Consider the following 25,421-nt stretch of genomic DNA (forward strand, 5'->3'; position numbering starts at 1 on the left):
CCATCCCACCAGTAACACAGTAAGTGTAACTTCTGCCACCTTCAAAATGGTCCCACTACCAGACACATCAAATTCTTCTCCCTCTTTCAGCAATCCCAAGGAACCATTCCTTTCATGACTTTCTTGTTTTACTCCTCCATTTCCAATAACCACTCTCCTCACAGCAAGCAACAAGAGCTCAAGCAACACTGCCTCTGCTGTAGGTATTTCATTTAGAAGCTCTGTCAGAGCTGTTTGTTCTGTTTTCAGCCTGTTTGGGTTATAGTTGAAGATAAGGGATGATGTGGAATGTGTGCCACCCAATTAGCAGGAGATTTTCTTGGTAGGGACAATAAGATTGGTCTTGGGCTTTTGTTCAGTGGGAGATAGAGAGAGAAGATGCTGGGGAGAACCGGTTGTCACATACGATCTGGTGGGAGACCCAGTTATTCGAAATGGATTGTGAGTGACATTTGGAAGGTGCTGTGTGCTTTCAAACTGACTGAGGGCCCAGCATGAGTGACAGAAGTTTAAGATGAGCTCCAACTTGCGCACATTTGACCGTTTAATTAGAATGGGCCCCTTTTCTTTTTGTTATTCTTTACTAACCCTTTAGTTAAGATTTATAAATATAATCCCTTTATTCATATGCAGTGTACTGTCTGTTATTCCATGACCCTAATTTGTAACAGGGTAGCAAATGACACAATATCCACACAAACCAGTGTTTGGGTTATAGCAGACTCAATCTCATGAGTTTGTCAGGACTCGAGAGTGTCTTCCTACACTTATGCAGCCAAGGAAGCCAAGGTGTTTCATAGACTAGTATTCAGTGCTGAGTGTCGACTTCTCCATGTTACTGATTGCATGACCATTTTGTGGAGCACCTGCATTCAGTCAATAAAGGTGACCCTTAGCTATTAGTCACTTGTCAACTTAATTCATCCACTCTAACTTGCCTGAGGGCTCAGACACTGTACCATTAATAACAGCAGCTCACTCAATTCAATAATTTCAGATAACCAGACTCAGCCAGCTCTGATGAAAGTCATTGACAAAAAGTCTTTATTTCTCCACTGATGCTACCTGATCTGCAAAGTATTCGCAGTATTTTCATTTCAGATTTCTCATCTGCCCTGCCCTCATTCATCTCCTTCTACTAATACTTCATCTGGACAAATCAACTGGGATTAACAATCCATCAACGCACACAAAGTGCTGGAGGAACTCAGCAGACCAGGCAGCATCTATGGAAAAGAGTAAGCAGTCATCATTTCAGGCCAAAACACTTCTTTAGATCCTGAAAAAGAGTCTCAACCCTAAATGTCAACTGTTTACTCTTTTCCACAGAAGCTGCCCGATATGTTGAGCTCCTCCAGCACTTTGTGTGTGTTGCTTTGGACCTGCAGATTAACGATCCATCACTCTCCTCTTTCAGCTAGCTCCACTACCTCAGTCCGTTGATCTCCATCCTATCACAGATATTCCCTTTTTATTCTTCATTCCCTACAACTTAAAACATATTTGACTGTTTGCTTTACCAGTTCTGATGAAAGGTCATTGATCTTAAGGGTTGACTCTGTTTCCCTCTCCTCAGACGCTACCTGACCTGAGTGTTTCGTATTTTCAGTTTGCTATCAAACAGCTTGTTGATGCAGTTTGGGCTTTACCATGACTCTTGATCCCAGAGTGATCCACATCAAATCCTTGGTCCAGTTGTGGCCAAAAAGATCTGGATTCCTGAAGGGAGGGGAGACTGCCTGCCCTTGACATCAAGTCAGTGTTTTATAAAATGTGGCATCAAGCAGCCTTGGAAATAAACAAGCTACTGGAGGAATTCAGGGGTTGGGTGAGCATCCGGGGAGGCAGAGGATTGGTTGAAGACCCGAGTTCCTAGGTTTGTTTTTGTGCTCCAGGTTATACCATTCACAGTCTCGTGTCTCACATACACTTCAACAGCAGAGTCGGCCCTGCACAGTGAAAGGCAACAACTGCTGGTGGGTGGGACAAGAACAAGGCAGTAACACAGAATCTCACAGCTAACTGAACAGAGGGTTGCTCTCCATTGTAAAGCAGGTGCTTGCTGAAGACTGGACCTAGCTCACAACTCTTCAGCTTTTGAAGCAGTCCATGACCAGCTGATGAGAATTGTGGTAATGCCCACCTCCCACTGCATTCAGTATTAAAGTCCCAAGTTTACAAGCAACACAGCTAGACCAGCCAAATACAAGGTTAGGTCAGAGACTGTTCTGGGTGGGTATCTCACCTGACACCCCAAAGCCTCTAAAGACACAAGAGCAGGAGGAATATTGTAAATTTGCCTGGATGAGTAAGGCTCCCACACTTGTTTCAATACTTCGCTCAGCATCTCCATCCCACTGATACCTCCATCTACACAATGCTGGGTTTGTCTTCACAACACAGCCCACAATCAAGTCCATGCCCCAATCTGATGGGCACTCACATGTCAATATTAACATTAATTAACTTCACCATGACCTACCCCTTGACACACCATCCCCACCACTATCTCAAGCATTCACCTTCCCATTGAGGGGACACTTACTGTCTCGGGGCTGGAGAATTTACTTGAAATGTGCATGTTGATGAGATTTTCTCCAACCATGATGTAAGAAACACCATAGCCATCATCAGCAACCTGAGAAGAGACAGAGAGACAACGGGGTGGCTTTACCTCAGTCACCACAGGCTCCACTCCCGCCAACCCAGAAACACCTCATGCTCGCCAATGTTGTCATTTCTCCCCTCCCAACCTCACTTTAACAAATCCCACAAATTCTTCTCTTCCTGTCACAGCCTCTCCTGACTATCAGCAAAACCCCCCAACCATCCCCTTTACCTCTGTCCCTGTCATTGATCTTTCGGTATCCTCTAATAGCTCCACCATCACCTTTGTTGCCCTAGTCTCGTCTCTCCTGTCCTGTTTATTTTTACACTATCCACGCCTCTCAGACAGTTCCAATCTCCCTATACCCTCCCGCTCATCCAACTCCATCCTGTTCCATCTGCTGTAACCCTGCTTGGTCAGCTCTTCACCCAGAGCAGCCTTTCCCTATTGCCAGATACAGCCATGGTTAGCACCATACATTCATCCTAGTAGCCCCACACATCTCACTGATCAGCAGCCCCTCCTGGTTCCTCAGGACAGTGACAAGAGAGCTAGTTCATATATCCATCCCTGCTACCTGACACCCTGAGACTACTGGCACTGTGTCTGGGCCCTATAAACCTCTGCCATAGCAGCGCAGTGCGGGGCAGGGAGCCAGACTAACTTCACACCAAGACTCACCGGCCCAAAGCCTCCGCCACTTGACACGTACTCAGGGTACCGGTTCAGGTCAAAGAGTTCAACTTGCTGATGTGGAGTCTGGCTGGTGGAGAGTTTCCATGGCTCGGATAGGACCTGCAGGACAGGAAGGTCACAGAATAAATTAGAGAGGGGGTGAAATGGAGCTACTAGTTTGTGGGTATTGGGTGAAGTTGGAATGGGGAAGAAAGGAAGAGGCTAAGGCTGGAGAGGGGAACATAGAGCCTAGGTACTGGACCAAAGGGAGAACAGAAACTGGACTGCAGTGAAGTGGAGAGATGGGGGACAGAACATTGAATAATAATAAGCACAAATCTTGGCCCATTGTCCTCTCCTATTACAATTCTTCCTTCAACATTTTACCTCTTCCATCTATCACCCATCTTCTTACATTATCCAACCTTGCACCTTCTCCATTAACTTGTTTCACCCATCACCTGTTAACTTGGAATTCTTCCCCTCCCCACCTTCTGCTCCCTTCCTTTCCAGTCCTGATTAAAAGCCATTATTAAATTGCAGAGCAGAGTCAGTGGGATGAATGACCCGAGTCTGAGAGACCTTTCCACACTGGTGGCTTATAGGAATGCATGAGCCCTCACAGACTCACAACACCTGCCTCTTTCAGGAATGGGGAGTCCAGCCCCAGGTACTTGGACACCACGTAAAGGCAGAAGAGGTGGCGGTCGATGCCACCGCCGGTCATAGCTAGACGGTACATGTTCTGGTGCTTCTCTGCTGCCAGTTTGAACAACTTCAACTTCTCTTCACTCTGGTATTTGGTGAGACAGAAGAAAAACAATGTGAATTATCCCATGACATCTCTTATGCTTGCACCACATCATCACTCAGCAAACCCAAGGAAACTGAGGTTTCTGTATTCTAGCTACCTCCTACTTTACACCATGCCCCCAACATCCCCCAGCATTGACCAAACCCTCCTCTTCATCATCCCACATATCCACCTCCCAGACCACATCCCAGGGAGAGCACAATGCTGAGAGATCAGCGCAGACTGCATGACGTCTCTACCGTCTGAGTGGGGTCTACCATGGCCAGCACAAACTTTGTCGACTGACTGGTGCAAGAACGGACGGTCTCCGTGCGACCCTCTCTGAACAGGCGGGTCATCGAGGCCTCATATGTCAGACAGAATTTACCTTTGTCCTAGAATCAAAGCACAAAGGTTGAGAGAATCAACATGTTTCTGTCATTACTGAGGGGCCGCAGAGTTCACACACTAAGTGCTTCTCAAGGCCACTCTGTGATTACTAAAACAGCCAACATAATCAAAAACTCCACCCATCCCACACAATCCCTCCTCCCTCCCACCAGGCTCAAAGACAGTTTTGATCCCACTATCATAAGACTACTGAATGGCCCCGTAGTACGATAAGATACATTACTGTGCAAAAGTCTTAGGCACATGTAAAAAAACAATTCTGATGTTTTCATTAATAATGAAATGAAAGGTTTCTATCAAAAAAATTTCTATAAAGTGCAGGAATCAATATTTGGTGTGACCACACTTTGATTTTAAAATGGCATCAATTCCCTTAGGGACACTGTCATGCAGCTTTATAAGAATAGGTTGTTCCAAGCATCTTGGAGAACAGTTTCTGCAGACTTTGCCTGTCTCACTTCTGTTTCTCTAGGTATTCCAAGCAGCCCCGCTGTTAAGATTGGGGATTGGGGCTCTGTGAAGACCATACCATCTGTTGAACTCTTGTTCTTTCCCCGGAAGGTAGCTCGTTATGACCTTGGCCATGTGTTTTGGGTCAGTATCCTGCTGTAGAATGAAGTTGGGACCGATCAGATGCCTCCCTCATGGTATTGCATGATGGATGAGAATCAGTTTGTACTTCTCAGCATTGATGATTCCATTAATTCTGACTAGAACACAAACTCCAATTCGCAGAAATGCAGCCCCAGTACTACAGGGAGCCACCGCCATGCTTCCCTGTTGGCTGCAGACACCCATCTATGCAGTGCCCTCCAGCTTTTCTGCAAACAGCTCCTGTTGCCTCCTGTTTGAGCCAAAAATTTCAGATCTTAACTCTTCAGCCCAGAGCACTTTCTGTCATTGTTCAGCAGCCCCGTCCTTGTGTTATTAGGCATAGATGAGTCTCATGGCTTTGTTTCCACTTCGGAGGAATGGCTTTTTGGCAGTAACTCTTCCATGAAGACACTTCTAACAAGACTTCTCCGGACTGTAGAGGGGTGTACTTGGGTTCCAGTGGTGTCTGTGAGTTCAGAGCTGATAGCCGTGCTGGACTTCTGATTTAGTAGGAATGTTAGTTTGACGTATCTCGTGTCTGCTGCAGTCAGTTTCCATGGCTGACCTCCATGTTTCTGACCCTCAACCTTGCCCGTTTTTTGTACTTCTTCAGAACAGCAATAAGTAAAACCACTGTCTGCCACAAAATTCCTGCTTGGGAGAGACCTTGGTGATGATGATCACCACAAGGTCTTGTTGCTATGCTCACTCTTGCCATGGTGTAAGAATTGATGATTTGAAGATTAAACTGGCACATCTGCCACATCCTTGCCTTTTAGTTTGGTTGTCCTTCACCCAGAGTGATTCTTTCTACACCTGTTTCTGTTTCAGTTACCGTAGATTCCGGACTACAGAGCGTACCTGATTAAAAGCCGCACGCTCTAATTTTAGAAGGAAAATCAATTTTGTACTTGTACAGGCCGCACCGGATTTTAAGCCACAGGTGTCCCACGTTGTAATACGAGATATTTACACAGAAAGATATTACACGTGAGGATTTTTTAACTTTTAATTAAATCCGTATGGTAACATAAACAAATATATATTGCAAATGCTTTTTTTCTGAACAGTGCCTGTAACACAGCTACTTTTAAATATACATACGTATCGGTAACACACAAATTACGTTGCATATACTTTTTTACTGAACAATGCACGAACAACATTCCAATATCTCCTAACGACTGGTAAAAAAATATATACTGCAGCCTACCAGGAAAAGTTATTGATCGCCTTCTTCGTCTTCCCCTGCGCACTAAAACCATCAAAGTCCTCTTCTTCAGTGTCCGAATTGAATAACCTCAGGATCTCGTCACTCACTTCAGTCTCTTCGTTGTCGCTCTCACTTGAGCGCACGCGGTCCTCTTCATCACGCAGCAGTCCAGCCTTTCGAAACCCGTTGGTGATGGTGGATGTTGTGACACGGATCCACGTATTTAGGATCCACTGGCAGACTTGAGTTAAAGATGCTCTTCGCATGCGTCCTGTTTTGGTAAAGGATTTCTCGCCGCTCGTCATCCAAGCCTCCCACTCAACACGCAGCGCCACTTTAAATGCCCGGTTCATGCTGATGTCCAGTGGCTGCAAATACTTCGTGGTGCCCCCAGGAATCACAGCTGGAATTGAGTTTGTACTCTTGATGGCAGCTTTCACTGAACTTTCATTGTCAGCCGCTTAAAAATCACCATCGGTGGAAGCTTTAGTCCGGATGCTGTGCAGCTCAGAACACAAGTAAAATGCGTTCTCTCATGGCCACTTGTTTTCAGTGTGATGGACGAGTCACCTTTTTTATTAACAGTCCGAGTGAAAGGTCAAACGTCAAAGGTACTTCATCCATATTTATGATATCATCTGGCCCGATGGAATTCTCTGCTATCTTTGTTTGAGTGAATAAGTTAGAAAGCTTTTCCTCGTGGTCGGGAGGGAGCTGCTGACACAGAGTCGTGCGTACCCTGACGGACAGGCCTTTTCGTCTCATAAATCTAAAACACCACAATGGCCCACCTCTAAAATCTTCGATTTTCATTTTGGTGGCGATTGCTTTAGCCTTCAGTCTGATCTGCACGGTGAAAACACCGCGGCCGCCTGCTCTCTGTGTGTTAACCCAGTCTTCAAGAAAGTTTTCAAGTTCGGGCCATCTGCTATGATTACCTCTGAAAGCTTTTGTCGTCTTTTTGCATTGACTCAGTTCTTCACGCTGGCGTCTCCACCGTCTCACCATCGATTCATTTATGCCAAGATTATGTGCAGCAGCTCGATTTCCTTCTTCAACCGCCAGATTGATTGCCTTTAACTTAAAAGCTGCATCATATGCTTTTCTTCGAGTGTTTTCCATGTTGATGAGGGTGAGTACAAATGACTGATTTACAATAATTTAATTGTGAAAGTGCACTTGATTTATCGTACAATTTCATTGGACCTCTGTGAACTACTCATCAATTTTATTGGTCTACGGTTACGAGGCAAAATGTTTTTGGTGGCATGAAAAAAAACATGCATTAGCCACACTGTAGTATAAGCCGCAGTGTTCAAAGCGTGGGAAAAAAAGTAGCGGCTTATAGTCCGGAATTTACAGTAATCAGTTTAGTTCATTTAACTCAGTGTCATTGATCATTAGCACCTGTTTGTTATCTTTGTTTATCATGCACTGGGCTATATGCTATACTACAAAATAATCAAAATTTTATTTGAAAAGTGGTCTATTACTTAATGTTACTTTCTTTAACAAAATTAAAAAATTTCTGCAACTTTTAAGTTTTTGGAAATGAATACTTGGAAATCTAAAATTTTCTCTTTTCAACTGGACAGAAATGCAGAAAACAAAAATAAACATCTAAAGCAAAATTTATATAAAGAATCTAGGGTGCCTAAGACTTTTGCACAATAGCATCTATCCCACTGAATGGTCCCATAATGCAGTAAGATAGACTTTAGACTTTATAATTTAACTGGTTATACCTTTGCACTGCACTTTCTCTGTAACTAACACTTTATTCTGCATTATTTTCCCCACCACCAAATCAGTGCACTAGGGATAAAACAATTTGTACAGCTGCAATGCAAAACAGTTTTTCACTGCACCTCAGTACACATGACAATAATAAATCAATTTACCAATCAGCAAAAAAAAAATCAGCTTTCTTAGAATTCTTCCTGCTTCCTAGTTGCCACAGAGGTACAGGAGTTAATTATTTCCCACAAGCTGCTCTTTGATCCATAATCTTTGACATTGATCCAGGTTGTGACCTTTCCTGTGCCATGCGTCGAACCACACTCAAAACCCCAGCTGTGGCAAAATGATTACCCAAATGAACAAACAACAAAAGTTCACTGGCATTCTCTTTGGCTTTATTCACCACAGAAATAGCAGTACCCTAGGCTAAATGCTCTTTACTCTGACTCCAAAGTCTACTTCCCATCATGGTGAGGTCCCTCGATAAATTGAGACGCTACCTGGTAGTGGGCCAGTTGTAGTGCCATTTGGACAAAGGCGTCAGGACTGATCCGGCACCGCTTGATTAGCCCCTTCCCAAACTTGTCAAAGGGGAAAGAGTGGAAGTCCACATCATTGGCAAGCTGCTGGGCAACACTCAGGGACTGATTGATGACTTCCTGGCACTGCAGGGAGAAGGAAAACAAGTGAGACAAGTCAGCAAGAATCTGGTTTAACTCGAACACGGTGCTGGATTCACATCAAGCACCTACATGCAGTCAGACGATTCATCTCGCACACACTCCAGCTCACTCAATTATTCCAAAAGCAACAGTGGAATGAATGAAAATAGGCTCAACTCATCCATGCCACCAGGACTCCAATTGCAGCTGATCTAATTTGCGCGCAGTTGGTTAATATCCCTTTTCATGAGACCCACAGACCAAGTAGACAGACAGGATCTTTTCCCGGGGTTGCAATGTCCCGTAACAGAGAGCATGCATTTAAGGTGAAAAGGGGCAAGTTTAAAGATGGGTAGGGCAAATTTCTTTACATTGAAAACGGTGAATGCCTGGAATGTCTGGGGTGCTGAGGGAGGCAGATGGGTTGGGCTCTTAGGTAGGCACATGAAAGTACAGAGAATGGAGGGATTGTGTAAGCAGAAGGGTTTCGTTCCATTACTAATTTAATTGGTTTGGCACAACATTGTGGGCCACAGGGCCCGTTACTTCGCTGTGAAGTTCGATGTTGTTAGTGTACCTCCTCTGACAGCACATTCCATATACCCACAACCAAAAGTTTCCCCTATTAAATCTCTCCCCTCTTATTTTAAGCCTCTAGTTCTAGATTCCCTAATGCTGAAATAAAGCTGTATGCATTCCTGGTTCTTATGATTCTATACACCACGGTAAAATCACCCCACATTCTCTTGTGCTCCAAAGAATAAATCCTAGCCAGTTCAACTCTATAACTCATTCCCTCAAATTCTGGCAACATCCACTCTCAGCCCTATCCAGATTATCATCATCTTTCCTACTGCAGGGTGACCAAAGTGAACACAATATTCCAAATGCAGCCTTGCCAATATTTCATAAAACTGTAACATAACATCCAGCTTCTACACTTAGTGCCATGATTGATGAAGGTCAGCATACATTCTTCATCACCCTGAACTAGCTCAGAGGGATCAGAAACATGAGAAAATCTGCAGATGCTGGAAATGCAAAGCAACACACGGAACGCTGGAGGAACTCGGCAGGTCAGGCAGCGTCTCTGGAAATGAGTAAACAGTCAATGTTTTGGGCCGAGACCCTTCATCAGAACTGGAGGAAAAATGGGAGGTCAGAGTAAGAAGGCGGGGGAAGGGGAGGAAGAAATACTAGGTGGAAGGTGAAACCGGGGGGGGGGGGGGTGGGAGAGGTTGAATAAGAAGCTGGAAAGTTGATTGGTGAAAGAGATAAAGAGTTGGAGAAGGGGAAGTCCGATAGGCCAGAACAGAAGACCAAGGAAGAAAGGGAAGGAGGAGGAGCACCAGAGGGAGCTGATGAACAGGGAAGGAGATAAGGTGAGAGAGGTGTAAAGGGGGTTTCTTTTTTCTCTTTGTTACTGTTGGGAAAGTGTTTCCTTTTGTTAACTAGCAGGAATGCTAATTTACTGATAACGAGAATGGTATTCCTTTGTAAACCAAATGGGGATTAATGTTCTTTCTTCTGAGTCTGTAAGCTTTTGTTGACGGGCTTTTGGGCAGATCGGCGCGAGGGGGTCGAGGGAGAGGACGCAATGCTCTAAGCTGGGCGAGGATCGGACCCCAAAGGGGGGTCCGAGGCCGGGAGATTCTCCGAGGAGGGGGGGGGGGGGATGAAGCTAGATGTGCTTGGTTGACCACTCGGAGGGTCCTGAGCTGTTTGGAGAGTCGAGGAGTTCGGAGGGTCCTGAGCTGCGAGTCGAGGAGTTCGGAGGGGATCGAATGGTGGCCAGAAGACTTCAGTAATTGAGCTCCAACAGTTGTGCACGAAGTGGTTTGGACTTTGATAAGTTTGGCGCCTTTTCTTTAATTTTCTCTTCATATATACTGTATCGTTATTAATCACTTAGTTATAGTAACCTTTATAAATTGTACTCATTTAATCGCATATGGTGTACTGTCTGGTTTTGGGCGAGGCGGGGACATCACACAGCATCCACACCAGCTGATTACCCAGTTTGGCGGGGCCGAAGGCTGCTCCCCCTAGACAAGAACGAGCTGAGCGAGCCTGAGGCGACCCAGGGAGTTACAGAGGCAAACAGGAATGGTGAGGGGGGGGGGGAAATTACTGGAAGTTCAAGAAATCGATGTTCATGCCATCAGGTTGGAGGCTACCCAAACAGAATATAAGGTGCTGCTCCCCCAGCCTGAGAGAGGCCAAGGACTTCCATGTCCAAATGGGAATGGGAAGTAGAATTGAAATGAGTGGTGACCGGGACAGTTCATTTTTCCCTGGTGGATGGAGCGTAGGTGCTCGGCAAAGCAGTCTCCCAATCTATGTCAGGGCTCACCGATATACCGGAGGCCACACCAGGAGCACCAGATACAGTAGATGACCCCTGCAGACTCACAGGTGAAGTGTTGCCTCACTTGGAAGGACTGTTTGGGGCCCTGAATGGTAGTGAGGGAGGAGGTGTAGGAGCAGGTGTGGCACTTGCTCCACTTGCAAGGTTAAGTACCAGGAGCAAAATCAGTGTGGAGGGACGAATGGACAAGGGAGTCACGTAGGGAGCAATCCTTGTGAAAAGTGGAAAATGGAGGAAAAAAAATCAGAGTTCTGAATTGCAGTAGGGATCAACACAAGTTGTCGGCTGCTTTCCAGCACTGTGGTCCAAAGCCCAACTGTGTAACAGTGAGAAGAAAAGTTGAGAAACTCCTCAGTCTACACCAAAGGAAAGGCTCAAGGTAGTTGGGCTGATTCGATTCCGAATTCCAGCCGAAGAGGAACGGTCGGAAGGCTAACACTGACTCAGTCAGACACTTGGCCCAATGGGAGAACATTTTGGGAACAGTGCTATAGCATCAAAAGCCAAAAACAAACTGCTGCAGGAACTCAGTGGGTCAGGCAGCATCTATCGGGGGTGGGGGGGGGGGGGAGGGAAGTTAAAGCTAATGTCTTCATACAGCATCAGTAGGTTTGGATTAGTAATGGAAAAGGGCAAGGAGCTAGCTGGGGCAGAACTTCTTACTGAAGAGGGAAAGTCAGCAGAACGAGGGTGATTGTACCATGGTAGAGAAGGTGGCTGTTAATGGGCAGTTGACTGGGATGCAACCCATGCACATTACGGAATAGGAGAAGAACTGGGTAATAAAGGCAGAACTTCTCTGAATGATGAAAGAAAAAGAAAATAGTGCGTCAGACACACAAGGCTAACAATACAAGGGTAGGACAAGATGGAATATTGACCATGAGGGTGTTCCAAAAGGGAGTAAGAAGCACGAAGTAGAGAACATGAAAAGAGACCTGAGTAACCCAAAGGAAATGCAAAGGTCTTTGATGAGCATGCAAATATTGAAGGGATGCTAACGAAGGGTGGGACCTATTCAAAGTAAATTTATTATCAAAGTACATACAAGTCACCATATATAACCCCGAGATTCATTTTCTTGCCAGCATACTCAATAAATCCATAATAGAATAATAACCATTATAGAATAAACGAAAGACTGCACCAACTTGGGCATTCAACCAGTGTGCAAAAGACAACAAACTGCAAATACAAAAAAATAAAAACAATAATAAAAAATAAATAAGCAATAAATATTGAGAACATGAGATGTAAACTCCTTGAAAGCAAGTCCATAGTTGCAAGATTATGCAAGTGATGGTGCAAGTGAAGTTGTGTGAAGCCCCTTTGGTTGAAGAGCCTGATGGTTGAGGGGTAATAACTGTTCCTGAACCTGGTGGTGTGGGTCCTGAAAAGAGAGCATGGCCTGGGAGGTGGCGATGGATGCAGCTTTCCTGCCACAATGCTCTGTGTAGACGTGCTCAATACTACCGCCAGCTGAAGTCAATAATCAGCTCCTTGGTCTTACCAACACTGAGTAAGAGGTTGTTGTTTTGGCACCACTCAGCCGGATTCTCAATCTCCCTCCTATATGCTGATTTGTCACCGTCTTTGATTCGGACAACAACAGTGGTGTTATCTGCAAACTTAAATATGGCTTTGGAGCTGTGTTCAGCTACACAGACATAAATGTAAAGTGAGAAGAGCGGGGGCTAAGCACACAGCCTGGTGGTGTACCTGTGCTGATGGAGGTTGTGGGGGAGATGTGGTGGACCTATTCGGGAGAAAGAAGGTGATCTACAAAGAGACAGAGGCATTACTGGAATACTGATGAACACCTTGAAATAGTCATTACAAGGAAGCAGATACTGCCAAGGCCTCAGTAAAATACTTGGTAGAAAAGATAAAGCTTGTAAACTGGTATTAAAATGACTACCCAGACTTAAAACACAGTGGCGAGGGAAGAGGGGGTAGAAACTAAAAAAGGTACAAAAGTGACCAAAGTACTGGAAGATAGCAAATGGATAAACACTGACTGTTTAGTTCCTCCACAGGGACTGCCCGACCTGTTGAGTATCATAAACAGTTTCTGCTTTTATTATGTATTTCCAACATCTATGCTTTCTTCTTATTTTTCAGCAAATGTTTAGGATAGATGGGCAAAAGAGTCATCAGGGACATGGTATGCTAAAAGGTCAATTGTAATGCTGTAATTCTGTGTGTCTATGGACTTTAAGACAGCCCTTGATAAAAGTCGTATGCAAAGGCAGGTGGGAACACCGAGGGGATGGATTAAAAATAAACAGCAAGGTAATGTTGGACAGACGTTTCTCTGGGAGATAGCAGTGTTTTCTGGAGAACTGCTTTCCTAATAAATATCAATAACTTTGACAAGGAAGAACAGGATAAATTTCCCATATTTTGTGTCACCTGCAAGTTTTGAATTAGCTTGGAGCCTGGCTTAGTTTTTAAGAGGAGGCAGGCAGAACAATGGCAGTTATGGAGCAATAGGGATGAGACCATTTTGCTCAAAGTGCTAGTACAGACTCAATGGGCTGAATGTCCCACTTGCAGGATTTAATAATTGCATGACTCTAGGGTGTCAATAAGCTGTGGGTATGGTTTTAATAAGTGCTGACACAACTCACCGGTTCTTCAATCTCCCACTGCAGCCGCTGGGGAGCAGAGATCCTGGGATTAGGCATTCCCTTGCAGTTCCCCTCCTCTGTGTATCCAAGCTGAAACTGGTCGGTGGCCAACAAGTACTGCAGGAGACATATGAAGACGTTAGGAATGCATGTTGCTCACTGCCTGAGCGCCAGCCATAGCTGAGACGGAACCTTCCCACGCAGCAGAAACACGAGCAAGAACACCCATCAGCTGATCGCACAGTCCCAGCTATTATTAGACTCAACGAGAAGAGAAGCAGGGAATGTGAAGAAGGCCCGATTAGAATTACTGGTTTCAACAGCTCAGTGCAACTGTAGCTGTGCCATCTGCCTTATAGACTCGGTGCTCAGGCAGACACAAGGGCACAAAAAAAGAACCAAAAATAAAAACTCAAAATCCCACAATCAGCTTTACACTGGAAACAAAAACATCAGGTCAGCCAGAGAAGGCTAGCCTCTCCACTGATGGGCCATCATTCGCCCAGTACAGACCAAGCAAACATGATTGGTTTAACCCAACATTTTCCCTGGCTCCCAACAGCGATGCACTGTCTCTCGGTAATGCCAGGTCGCAGCAATGCAGTGACCCCTGTGGCTCATATCAACAGACTCTTCATCTCCATGGCAACCCACTCCATCACAGGAGTCCATGATAACACCTTCAACACTGGGACCCATGGCAAATGCACTTGAGCCTGGGCCATGGCAACACGATAGCTAATCATGTTATCGTGTTATTTCTTTAAATAGTGTTCACATCCCAATCCTGCAAGAGGCTGCCATCTGCCAGCAGTCTGTGAGTACTGCAGACACCACAGTTAAAGGCACTGCCCAGGTGGACATCAGTTCCACTTATCTGCCTTGGCTTGAGTGCCTCCCCTCTGGCTGAACTTCTTCCTAGAAAGATCCAACAGTCCCCACTTCACTCAGTCCTCAAGGACAAGTCACTGTGTGAAGACAGCCTCCCCAAAACAACTCCTCATTCCCTTCATGAGAAATTGGAAAGTCTGATTCCTCTCTGGGCTCATCAAGACCCCTTTTAACACAACTTCTCAAAAAGGGACACTTAATGCTGCTTTAACCTCCCAGAGGAAGCCAAGCGCTGAACCCACCTCCCACAAGTGGCCGATGATGGGAGCATCCGCCCAGGAGTGTTCGGCATTCAGGCCCACTTTACCGTTCTTGAAGATGATAAAACTCAAGGACTTGTCAAACCACCTGCAAGCAAAGAAGTGTGTTCTCAGAAACACAGAGAAGAGTGTCCTCATGTACATCGCTCCTGTTCACAGTGGGTAGTACTCCACTGCCATTCAGCCCATTCAATCCATGCCAGCCCCCAGCATATTTCCATTTATACCATTCCTCCGTTTACTTAACTGACCTCCATTCCCATTCATTCCCTCCTGACTCTCCTACCACCCAAACACTTGGGACTATTTACAGTGGCCAGTTACACTATCTCACACATCTCTGGGATGCGAGGAGAGTGCCCTGAATGTGGGGGAGCCCCCATGGTCATGGAAGATCATACACAAACTCCACAACGAAGAATGCACAGGAATAACAGAGGAACACACAAACAGCACTAGAGCTCAGGATCAAACCTGGGTTGTGGTAATACCAGATGTGACACCACACCACCCTACAGGTTCAGTGAGGGTAAGCTAGTTCCAGGTTTCATGTCTTGGCATCTCCTGGCCATGGGAAGAAAGCTATGGACTTCACCATCCATGTTGGACTTGCCAAGAGCCAGCCCTTGGGATGCGGGGGTGGGGGCTGATACCCCAGTGAAATGTAGCAGAGCAGGGACCGACAATTCTGTGTGAGGCCATTCTCTTGCTTGGTCCAGGAGAAGGGATTGACAGTGGCCTGGGGTTGGACTCTCAGCATAGCTCTGGAGTTTGCCCTGTGAGGTTGAGGTGTCCTGAGAACAATACTATTCTCCCTCTCAGAGGGCCTCCACAAATCCACTCTAGCTCGGCTCCTTAGACACGGACGACACCTTTCCTGCGGGCAGCCTTTCCACATAACAGTATGACTGCCCCATGCCAATCTGACTACATCATCCTCACCCACCGCAGTCCAACCCCACAGTCTGACCACCCACCCCACAGTCTGACCCCCTTTACACACAGTCTGACCCCCCCATCCCACAGTCTAATCCCCTTTACCCACAGTCTGACCCCCCATCCCACAGTCTAATCCCCTTTACCCACAGTCTAATCCCCTTTACCCAGTCTGACCCCCACCCCAGTCTAATCCCCTTTACCCAGTCTGACCCCCACCCCAGTCTAATCCCCTTTACCCACAGTCTGACCCCCATCCCACAGTCTGACCCCCCATCCCACAGTCTGACCCCCCCATCCCACAGTCTGACCCCCTTTACCCACAGTCTGACCCCCCCATCCCAGTCTAATCCCCTTTACCCACAGTCTGACCCCCACCCCACAGTCTAATCCCCTTTACCCACAGTCTGACCCCCACCCCAGTCTAATCCCCTTTACCCACAGTCTGACCCCCCACCCCACAGTCTAATCCCCTTTACCCACAGTCTGACCCCCAACCCCACAGTCTAATCCCCTTTACCCAGTCTGACCTCCCACCCCACAGTCTGACCCACTTTACCCAGTCTGACCCCCCACCTCACAGTCTAATCCCCTTACCCAGTCTGACCCCCCACCCCACAGTCTGACCCCCGATCCCACAGTTTAATCCCTTTACCCACAGTCTGACCCCCCACCCCAGTCTAACCCCTTTACCCACAGTCTGACCCCCCACCCCACAGTCTAATCCCCCACCCCACAGTCTAATCCCCTTACCCAGTCTGACCCCCCCAACCCACAGTCTAATCCCCTCACCCAGTCTGACACCCCACCCCACAGTCTAATCCCCTTACCCACAGTCTGGCCACCCACCCCACAGTCTGACCCCTTCACCCACAGTCTGACCACCCACCCCACAGTCTGACCCCCTTACACACAGTCTGAACCCCCATCCCACAGTCTAATCCCCTTTACCCACAGTCTGACCACCCACCCCACAGTCTGACCCCTTCACCCACAGTCTGAACCCCACCCCCCACAGTCTGACCACCAACCCCACAGTGTGGCCCCTTTACCCACAGTCTGAACCCCCACCCCACAGGCTAACCACCCACCCCAGTCTGACCCCTTTACCCACAGTCTGACCCCCCACCCCAGTCTAATCCCCTTTACACACAGTCTGACCCCCCATCCCACAGTCTGACCCCCCTTTACCCACAGTCTGACCCCCCCATCCCACAGTCTGACCCCCCCATCCCACAGTCTAATCCCCTTTACCCACAGTCTAATCCCCTTTACCCACAGTCTAATCCCCTTTACCCACAGTCTGACCCCCACCCCACAGTCTAATCCCCTTTACCCACAGTCTGACCCCCCACCCCACAGTCTAATCCCCTTTACCCACAGTCTGACCCCTCACCCCACAGTCTAATCCCCTTTACCCAGTCTGACCTCCCACCCCACAGTCTGACCCCCTTTACCCAGTCTGACCCCCCACCTCACAGTCTAATCCCCTTACCCAGTCTGACCCCCCACCCCACAGTCTGACCCCCGATCCCACAGTTTAATCCCTTTACCCACAGTCTGACCCCCCACCCCAGTCTAACCCCTTTACCCACAGTCTGACCCCCCACCCCACAGTCTAATCCCCTTACCCAGTCTGACCCCCCCAACCCACAGTCTAATCCCCTCACCCAGTCTGACACCCCACCCCACAGTCTAATCCCCTTACCCACAGTCTGACCCCTTTACCCACAGTCTAATCCCCCACCCCACAGTCTGACCCCCCACCCCACAGTCTGGCCACCCACCCCACAGTCTGACCCCTTTACCCACAGTCTAATCCCCCACCCCACAGTCTAATCCCCTTACCCAGTCTGACCCCCCCAACCCACAGTCTAATCCCCTCACCCAGTCTGACACCCCACCCCACAGTCTAATCCCCTTACCCACAGTCTGGCCACCCACCCCACAGTCTGACCCCTTCACCCACAGTCTGAACCCCACCCCCCACAGTCTGACCACCCACCCCACAGTCTGACCACCCACCCCACAGTCTGACCACCCACCCCACAGTCTGAACCCCTTACCCACAGTCTGACCCCCACCCCACAGTCTAATCCCCTTTACCCACAGTCTGACCCCCCACCCCACAGTCTAATCCCCTTTACCCACAGTCTGACCCCTCACCCCACAGTCTAATCCCCTTTACCCAGTCTGACCTCCCACCCCACAGTCTGACCCCCTTTACCCAGTCTGACCCCCCACCTCACAGTCTAATCCCCTTACCCAGTCTGACCCCCCACCCCACAGTCTGACCCCCGATCCCACAGTTTAATCCCTTTACCCACAGTCTGACCCCTTTACCCACAGTCTGAACCCCACCCCACAGTCTGAACCCCACCCCACAGTCTGGCCACCCACCCCACAGTCTGACCCCTTCACCCACAGTCTGAACCCCACCCCAGTCTGACCACCCACCCCACAGTCTGACCCCTTTACCCACAGTCTGACCCCCCACCCCACTGTCTGACCCCCCACCCCACAGTCTGACCCCCCACCCCACAGTCTGACCCCCGATCCCACAGTTTAATCCCTTTACCCAGTCTGACCCCCCACCCCAGTCTAACCCCTTTACCCACAGTCTGACCCCCCACCCCACAGTCTAATCCCCACCCCACAGTCTAATCCCCTTACCCAGTCTGACCCCCCCAACCCACAGTCTAATCCCCTCACCCAATCTGACACCCCACCCCACAGTCTAATCCCCTTACCCACAGTCTGACCCCTTTACCCACAGTCTGAACCCCACCCCACAGTCTGGCCACCCACCCCACAGTCTGACCACCCACCCCACAGTCTGACCACCCACCCCACAGTCTGAACCCCTTACACACAGTCTGACCACCAACCCCACAGTGTGGCCCCTTTATCCACAGTCTGAACCCCCACCCCACAGGCTAATCCCGTTTACACACAGTCTGACCCCCGATCCCACAGTCTGACCCCTTTACCCACAGTCTGACCCCACACCCCACAGTCTAATCCCCCACCCCACAGTCTAATCCCCTTACCCAGTCTGACCCCCCACCCCACAGTTTAATCCCTTTACCCACAGTCTGACCCCCCACCCCAGTCTAACCCCTTTACCCACAGTCTGACCCCCCACCCCACAGTCTGACCACCCACCCCACAGTCTGACCCCTTTACCCACAGTCTGAACCCCTTACACACAGTCTGACCACCAACCCCACAGTGTGGCCCCTTTACCCACAGTCTGAACCCCCACCCCACAGGCTAACCACCCACCCCAGTCTGACCCCTTTACCCACAGTCTGACCCCCCACCCCACAGTCTGACCTCATTACCCACAGTCAGACCCTCCCACCCCACATTCTCACCCCATTACCCCCAGTCTGACCACCTACCTGTCATAACACTTGCCATGCAGCAGGGATTTTGCGTAGTTATCCAGCGATGCTATTGGGTCCTCCTTCCTGAACCCCTGTTCAGTGTCATCCAGCGTCACAAAGAAAGCTGCCTTCTCGATGGCCTCCAATGACATCTTATTCTTCCCCCGACTGAAGAAGGAAAGGCGAGCTTTGGCCCAGGGCACCCTGGAGTGCCAGGAGATAAACCCGACTGTGAGCATTTAGTGAGCAGTAAGGGATGGCAAATGGGCTGACACGTACTTGTGTGTGTATACAAGTGTGTCTGTGTGCACCTGTCTACCTCAGTCTATGCATCTGTCCCTGTCCACGCACCTACCTGTTCCTGTCTGTCTATGCACCTGTGTTTCTCAGTCTGTCCGTCTCTGCCCGACTGTATCAGTCTGTCTGTATTTGAGTCTGTCTACTGCCTCAGTAAAACCGCCAGTATAATTGAAGAACCCACCCACCCTGGACCTTCTCTCCTCTCCCCTCCCCCTTTGACAGAAGATACAACAGCCTGAAAGCATGTACCACCAGGCTCAAGGACAGCTTCTACCCTGCTGTTATAAGAATGATCACACGACCATAACCATAAGACATAGGAGCAGAATTAGACCATTCGGCCCATCACCTGCTCCGCCATTCCATCATGGCTGATTTATTATCCGTCTTAACCCCATTCTCCTGCTGTCTCTCCGTAACCTTCAAGGCCCTGACTAATCTAGAACCTATCAACCCTCACCTTGAATCTACCCAATGACTTAGCCTGCACCTCCGTGTGTAGCATCGAATTCCACAGATTCACAACCGCTAAGCTGAAGAAATATTTCCTCATCTCTGTATTAAATGGAAGTTCCTCATTTCTGAGGCTGTGCCCTCTGGTCCTAGACTCTCCTACTACAGGAAACATGCTCTTTCTCCAGACCTTTCAATATTTGATTCCTCTCATTCTTCTAAACTCCAGCAAGTACAGCCCCAGAGCCATCAAACACTCCTCACATGTCAACCTTTCACTCCTGGGATCATTCTCGTGAACCTCCTCTGGATCTTCTCCAATGCCAGCACATCTTTTCTTAGTTAAGGGGCCAAAAGCTGCTCACAACACTCCAAATGCAATCTGACCAATGGCTTAAAGTCGCAGCATTACATTCTTGTTTTTACCATTTATTGCAGTCTTTTGGAAATGAAGTGCATTTGCCCTCCCTGCCATTGACTCAACCTGTAAGTTAACCTTTAGGGAATCGTGTACAAGGCTCCCAAGTCCCACTGCACGTTTGATTTTTGAATTTTCATTCCATTTAGAAAATACTCTACACCTTCATTCTTTCTGCTAATGTGCATGACCATGCACTTCCCTACATTATATTCCATCTGCCTCTTCTTTTCCCATTTTACCAATCTAAGTCCTTCTGCAAACACCCTGTTTCTTCAACACTCCCTGCCCCATCGCTCATCTTTGTATCTTTTGCAAGCCTGGCCACAAAGCCATCAATTCCTTCATCCAAATCATTGACATATAACTTAAAAAGCAGCGAATACAATACTGACCCCTGAGGAGCATCACTAGTCACTGGTGGTCAACCAGAAAAGGCCCTCTTTATTCCACTTTTGCCCGCTGCCGATCAGCCAATCATCTATCCATACTAGTGTCTTCCCTGTAATACCAAGGGCTCTTATCTTGTTAAGTAGCCTTATGTGTGGCACCTTGTCAAAGGCCTTCTGAAAATCCACGTACAGAACATCCACTGGCTGTCCTTTGTCTGTCTTGTCCATTACTTCCTCAAAGAATTCCAACAGATTTGTCAGGCAAGATTTCCCCATTAGAAAACCACACTGACTTTGGCCTATTCTATCATGTGCCTCCAAGTACCCCGAAACCTCATCCTCAACAACGAACTCCAACATCTTCCCAACCACTGAAGTCAGGCTAACTAGGTGATAATTTCCTTTTGTTTGCTCCTGCCCTTCATAAAGAGTGGAGTGAGATTTGTAATTCTCCAGTCCTCAAAAACCATTGCAGAATTCAGTTATTCTTGAAAGATCGCTAATGCCTCTACAATCCCTTCAGCTACCTCTTTTAGAACCCTGGGTGTAGCCCATCTGTTCCAGGTGACTTATCTACCTTCATGGTTTTCAGCTTCCCAAACACCTTCTCTAAATCGGGCTGTTGACCTCACAATTTACTTTGTGATGATCTACACTGTTTACCCATGCGCATTTTCTCTGTAGCTGTTACACTTTATTCTGCATTGTTACTGTTTTACTTTGTTCTGCTTCAACACACTGTGCTGATTTGATCTGTTTGAACAATATGTAAGACCGGATTTTCACTGTATCTTGGTACATGTGGCAATAATAAACTAATTCCAATATAAGTGATGAAATGTTGGGTAATTCTTCTGATTGGCAGACAAAACATCATAGACTCAGCGAAATACAGCATAGAAACAGGCCCTTCAGCCCATCTAGTCCATGCCAAACCATTTAAACTGCTCACTCCCATAGACCTGCACTGGGACCTTAGCCCTCCATAACCTTACCATCCTTGTACCTAACACACTTCTCTAAAACGTTGAAATCAAGCTCACATGCGCCACTTGCGCTGGCAGCTCGTTCCACACTCTCATGACCCTCTGAGTGAAGAAGTTTCCCCAGATGTTCCCATTAAACTTTTCACCATTCATCTTGAACCAATGACCTCTAGTTGTAGTCCTATCCAACCTTAATAGAAAAAGTCAAAACCCTCATAATTTTGTATACCTCTATTAAATCTCCTCTCAACCTTGTAAATTCTGAAGAACACAGTCTTAACCTATTCAATCTTTCCTGATAACTCATCCATGTCATTTGTCCTGCACTCTTTCTCCTTGTTCACTTCTTTCCTGTAGGTTAGTGACCAAAACAGCACACAATACTGTTCACTGTGTGAGACCTACCCTGACTGGTCCTACTGAAGTGCAAAATCTGGCACTTGTCTGCATTAACTTCCATCTGCCATCTTCCAGCCCATTGCTTCAGCCAGTCCAGATTCTGCTGCAAGCCATCGTAGTCTTCTTCATCATCCACTACAATCTCGGCGTCACCTTCAAATTCGCTGATCCAGTTAACCACATCATCATCAGGATCATTGATATAAATGACAAAACAACACTCCACTAGTCACAGGCCTCCAGTCAGAGAGGCAACTGTGTACTGCCACTCTTGGGCTTCTCCCTCAAAGCCAATGTCAAATCCAATTTACCGCCTCGCTGTGAATGCCAAGCCACTGACTCCTCTTGACCAATGTCACAAGTGGTACCTTGTCAAATGCCTTGCTGAATTTCTGATACAACAAAGTCTGGTGGAACAGTGTGCAGCACAGACTGAAAAGAAAGCTTACCAAGAGGCATCTGTGAAATCAGGCAGGTGGCAAAACTCGGGCAGAATGACCAACTCAAACAAACACACTGAGCCAAAAAGCGAATTGATTTGAGAATTATTTGAGCAGGCAGCTGCCAGGAACAGCTGAGGTACAAATGAACAGCAGCCAGGTCCGAAGAATAACCATAATGCTCACAACACTCCGCCTGGGCTGTCTCCAGGCTACAAAAGCCTGACACCTGTACATATAAACAAACTCATAAGTCTGATTTATTTATATACTTTTGTTCCTGCCAGCAGCAGAACTGGTTTCTGCGCTCTCTCACTCCACTTTTAGTAATTGTTCTTTCTTATCAATTTTATCTGCTTCTGATGCTATTCATTTCAATACTGTGGAGTAATGGTGTAATTATCGAGTGCATCCTGCACTCTGGTCGACCTTTCACTGAACTTTGAATGTTGCAAGCATTTTCTTTGAGTAAATTTATCAATCCTGGCCAATTCGACTGACTGCCCCAAGAACCCTGGCCCTTGGGAATTCAGATTACATAGCAGTCAGGGGTTAACATAGAAAACCAGGTCCTTCGGCTCACAATGCTGTGCCAAACATGTACCTTAGAAATTACCTAGAGTTACACATAGCCATCTATTTTTCTGAGCTCCATGTACCTATCTAGGAGCCTCTTAAAAGACCCTGTTGTATCTGCCTCCACCACCATTGCCAGCAGCCCATTCTACGCACTTACCACTCTCTGTGTAAAAAATTTATCCCTGACATCCCCTCTGTACCTACTCCCCAGCACCTTAAACCTGTGCCCTCTTGTGGCAGCCATTTCAGCCCTGGGAGAAAGCCTCTGACTATCCACACAATCAATGCCTCTCATCATCTTATACACCTCCATCAGGTCACCTCTCAGCCTCCGCCACTCGAAGGAGAAAAGGCCGAGTTCACTCAACCTATTCTCATAAGGCATGCTCTCCAATCCAGGCAACATCCTTGTAAATCTCCTCTGCACCCTTTCTACAGTTTCCACATCCTTCCCGTAGTGAGGCAACCAGAACTGAGCACAGTACTCCAAGTGGGGTCTGACCAGGGTCCTATATAGCTTCAACATTACCTCTTGGCTCCTAATCTCAATTCCATGGTTCATGAAGTGCCTTCTTAACCACAGAGTCAACCTGTGCAACAGCTTTGAGTGTCCTATGGACTCGGACCCCAAGGTCCCTCTGATCCTCCACACTGCCAAGAATCTTACCATTAATGCTATATTCTGCCATCATATTTGACCTACCAAAATGAACCACCTCACATTTATCTGAGTGAACTCCATCTGCCACTTCTCAGCCCAGTTTTGCATCCTATTAATATCCCACTGTAATCTCTGTCAGCCCTCCACGCTATCTACAACACCCCTAACCTTTGTGTCATCAGCAAATTAACTAACCCATCCCTCCACTTCCTCATCCAGGTCACTTACATAAATCACGAAGAGAAGGGGTCCCAGAACAGATCCCTGAGGCACACCACTAGTGACCGACCTCCATGCAGAATATGATCTGTCTACAGCCACTCTTTGCCTTCTGTTGGCAAGCAAGTTCTGGATCCACAAAGCAATGTCCCCTTGGATCTCATGCCTCCTTACTTTCTCAGTAAGTAGCAAATGCCTTGCTGACATCTATATACACTAGATCTACTGCTCTTCCTTCATCAATGTGTTTAGTCACGTCCTCAAAAAGTTCAATCAGGCTCGTAAGGCATGACCTGCCCTTGACAAAGCCATGCTGACTATTCCTAATCATATTATACCTCTCCAAATGTCCTGCCTCTCAGGATCTTCTCCATCAACTTACCAACCACTGAGGTAAGACTCAATGGTCCATAATTTCCTGGGCTATCTCTACTCCCTTTCTTGAATAAGGGAACAACATCTACAACCCTCCAATCCTCCGGAATCTCTCCCATCCTATCTCTGGGTTATGAAGAGCAAATGTTATCCAGTCAACCCTGAGGACTGGTCACCCAAGTGCACTCACCTGTCACCAGCAGTGAGAGCCGCCAGCTTCTCCTCCCCAGGCTGAGGCTCTGACACGTCGTCCAGGATCTTCTGCATCTGCACCTGAATCTCACAAGGCTTGAGCAGCCGGCCACTGTGGTAGAGCCAGACCTTGAAGTATCGACCCCTGTGATAGACCACAATGTGCTTGCTATCCTTCAGGTGGTGCAGGGTGTCTGAGGGAGAGGAAAGATCCGTCAGAGTGGGGGGGGTGGGGCTGGGACAACCGGGGGGCCAGAGCCAGTGGGGGGGGGGGGGGGGGGGGGAGTTCTGGAACAACGGGGCCGGTGGGGGGGCTGGAGCAGCTGGGCCGGGGGGGGGGGGCATTAGCAATGGGGCTGGGGAGGCTGAAGCAACGGGGGGGGGGGTCTGGAGCGACGGGGCTGAGGAGGGTGGTGCTGGAGTAATGGGGTGGGGGGGCCGCAGCGATGGGGCTGGTGGGGGGGGCCGGCATGATGGGGGTGGGGGGGGCTGGAGCGACGGGGCCGGTGGGGCATTAGCAATGGGCAATGGGGCAGGGGAGGCTGGAGCAACTGGGGGGGGGGATCTGGAGCGACGGGGCCGAGGGGGGTGGTGCTGGAGTGACGGTGGTGGGTGGGCTGGAGCGGTGGGGCCAGGAGGAGTGAGGGGGTAGGGAGAGAGGGAGGAGAGGGAAGACATCCAGGGAGGTCGCCCACGATCTCAGCACCCCCACCCTCTTTCCGTTTCGAACAGTCAGACGCAGACAGCAGTTGCCTCGTTTGTAGCCCCCCCACCCACTCGCGGGAGAATGGGTTTCCAAAACACCAAGCGAGTGGCCTGATGGGGGGTGGGAGGGAG

The 25,421-nt window shown here is 48.0% G+C and overlaps 1 protein-coding gene across 3 annotated transcripts in view; it reads right to left on the minus strand.

Moving 5' to 3' along the window:
* The window catches only part of cpt1ab (carnitine palmitoyltransferase 1Ab (liver)), a 67,077-nt gene that overhangs the window by 1,155 nt on the left and 40,501 nt on the right, over positions 1-25,421 (minus strand). For all 3 annotated transcript variants that reach the window (XM_059975363.1, XM_059975365.1, XM_059975364.1), the window contains exons 11-19: positions 24,583-24,778; positions 19,186-19,374; positions 14,828-14,933; positions 13,695-13,811; positions 8,535-8,699; positions 4,337-4,471; positions 3,924-4,076; positions 3,290-3,403; positions 2,546-2,638 (exon numbers count right to left, since the gene is read on the minus strand). In XM_059975363.1, coding sequence (XP_059831346.1) covers positions 2,546-2,638; positions 3,290-3,403; positions 3,924-4,076; positions 4,337-4,471; positions 8,535-8,699; positions 13,695-13,811; positions 14,828-14,933; positions 19,186-19,374; positions 24,583-24,778 — 1,268 coding nt within the window. The remainder of the gene's footprint in view (positions 1-2,545; positions 2,639-3,289; positions 3,404-3,923; positions 4,077-4,336; positions 4,472-8,534; positions 8,700-13,694; positions 13,812-14,827; positions 14,934-19,185; positions 19,375-24,582; positions 24,779-25,421) is intronic.

The sequence above is a fragment of the Hypanus sabinus genome, chromosome 7 (assembly GCF_030144855.1).
Source record: "Hypanus sabinus isolate sHypSab1 chromosome 7, sHypSab1.hap1, whole genome shotgun sequence".
Lineage (NCBI taxonomy): Eukaryota > Metazoa > Chordata > Chondrichthyes > Myliobatiformes > Dasyatidae > Hypanus > Hypanus sabinus.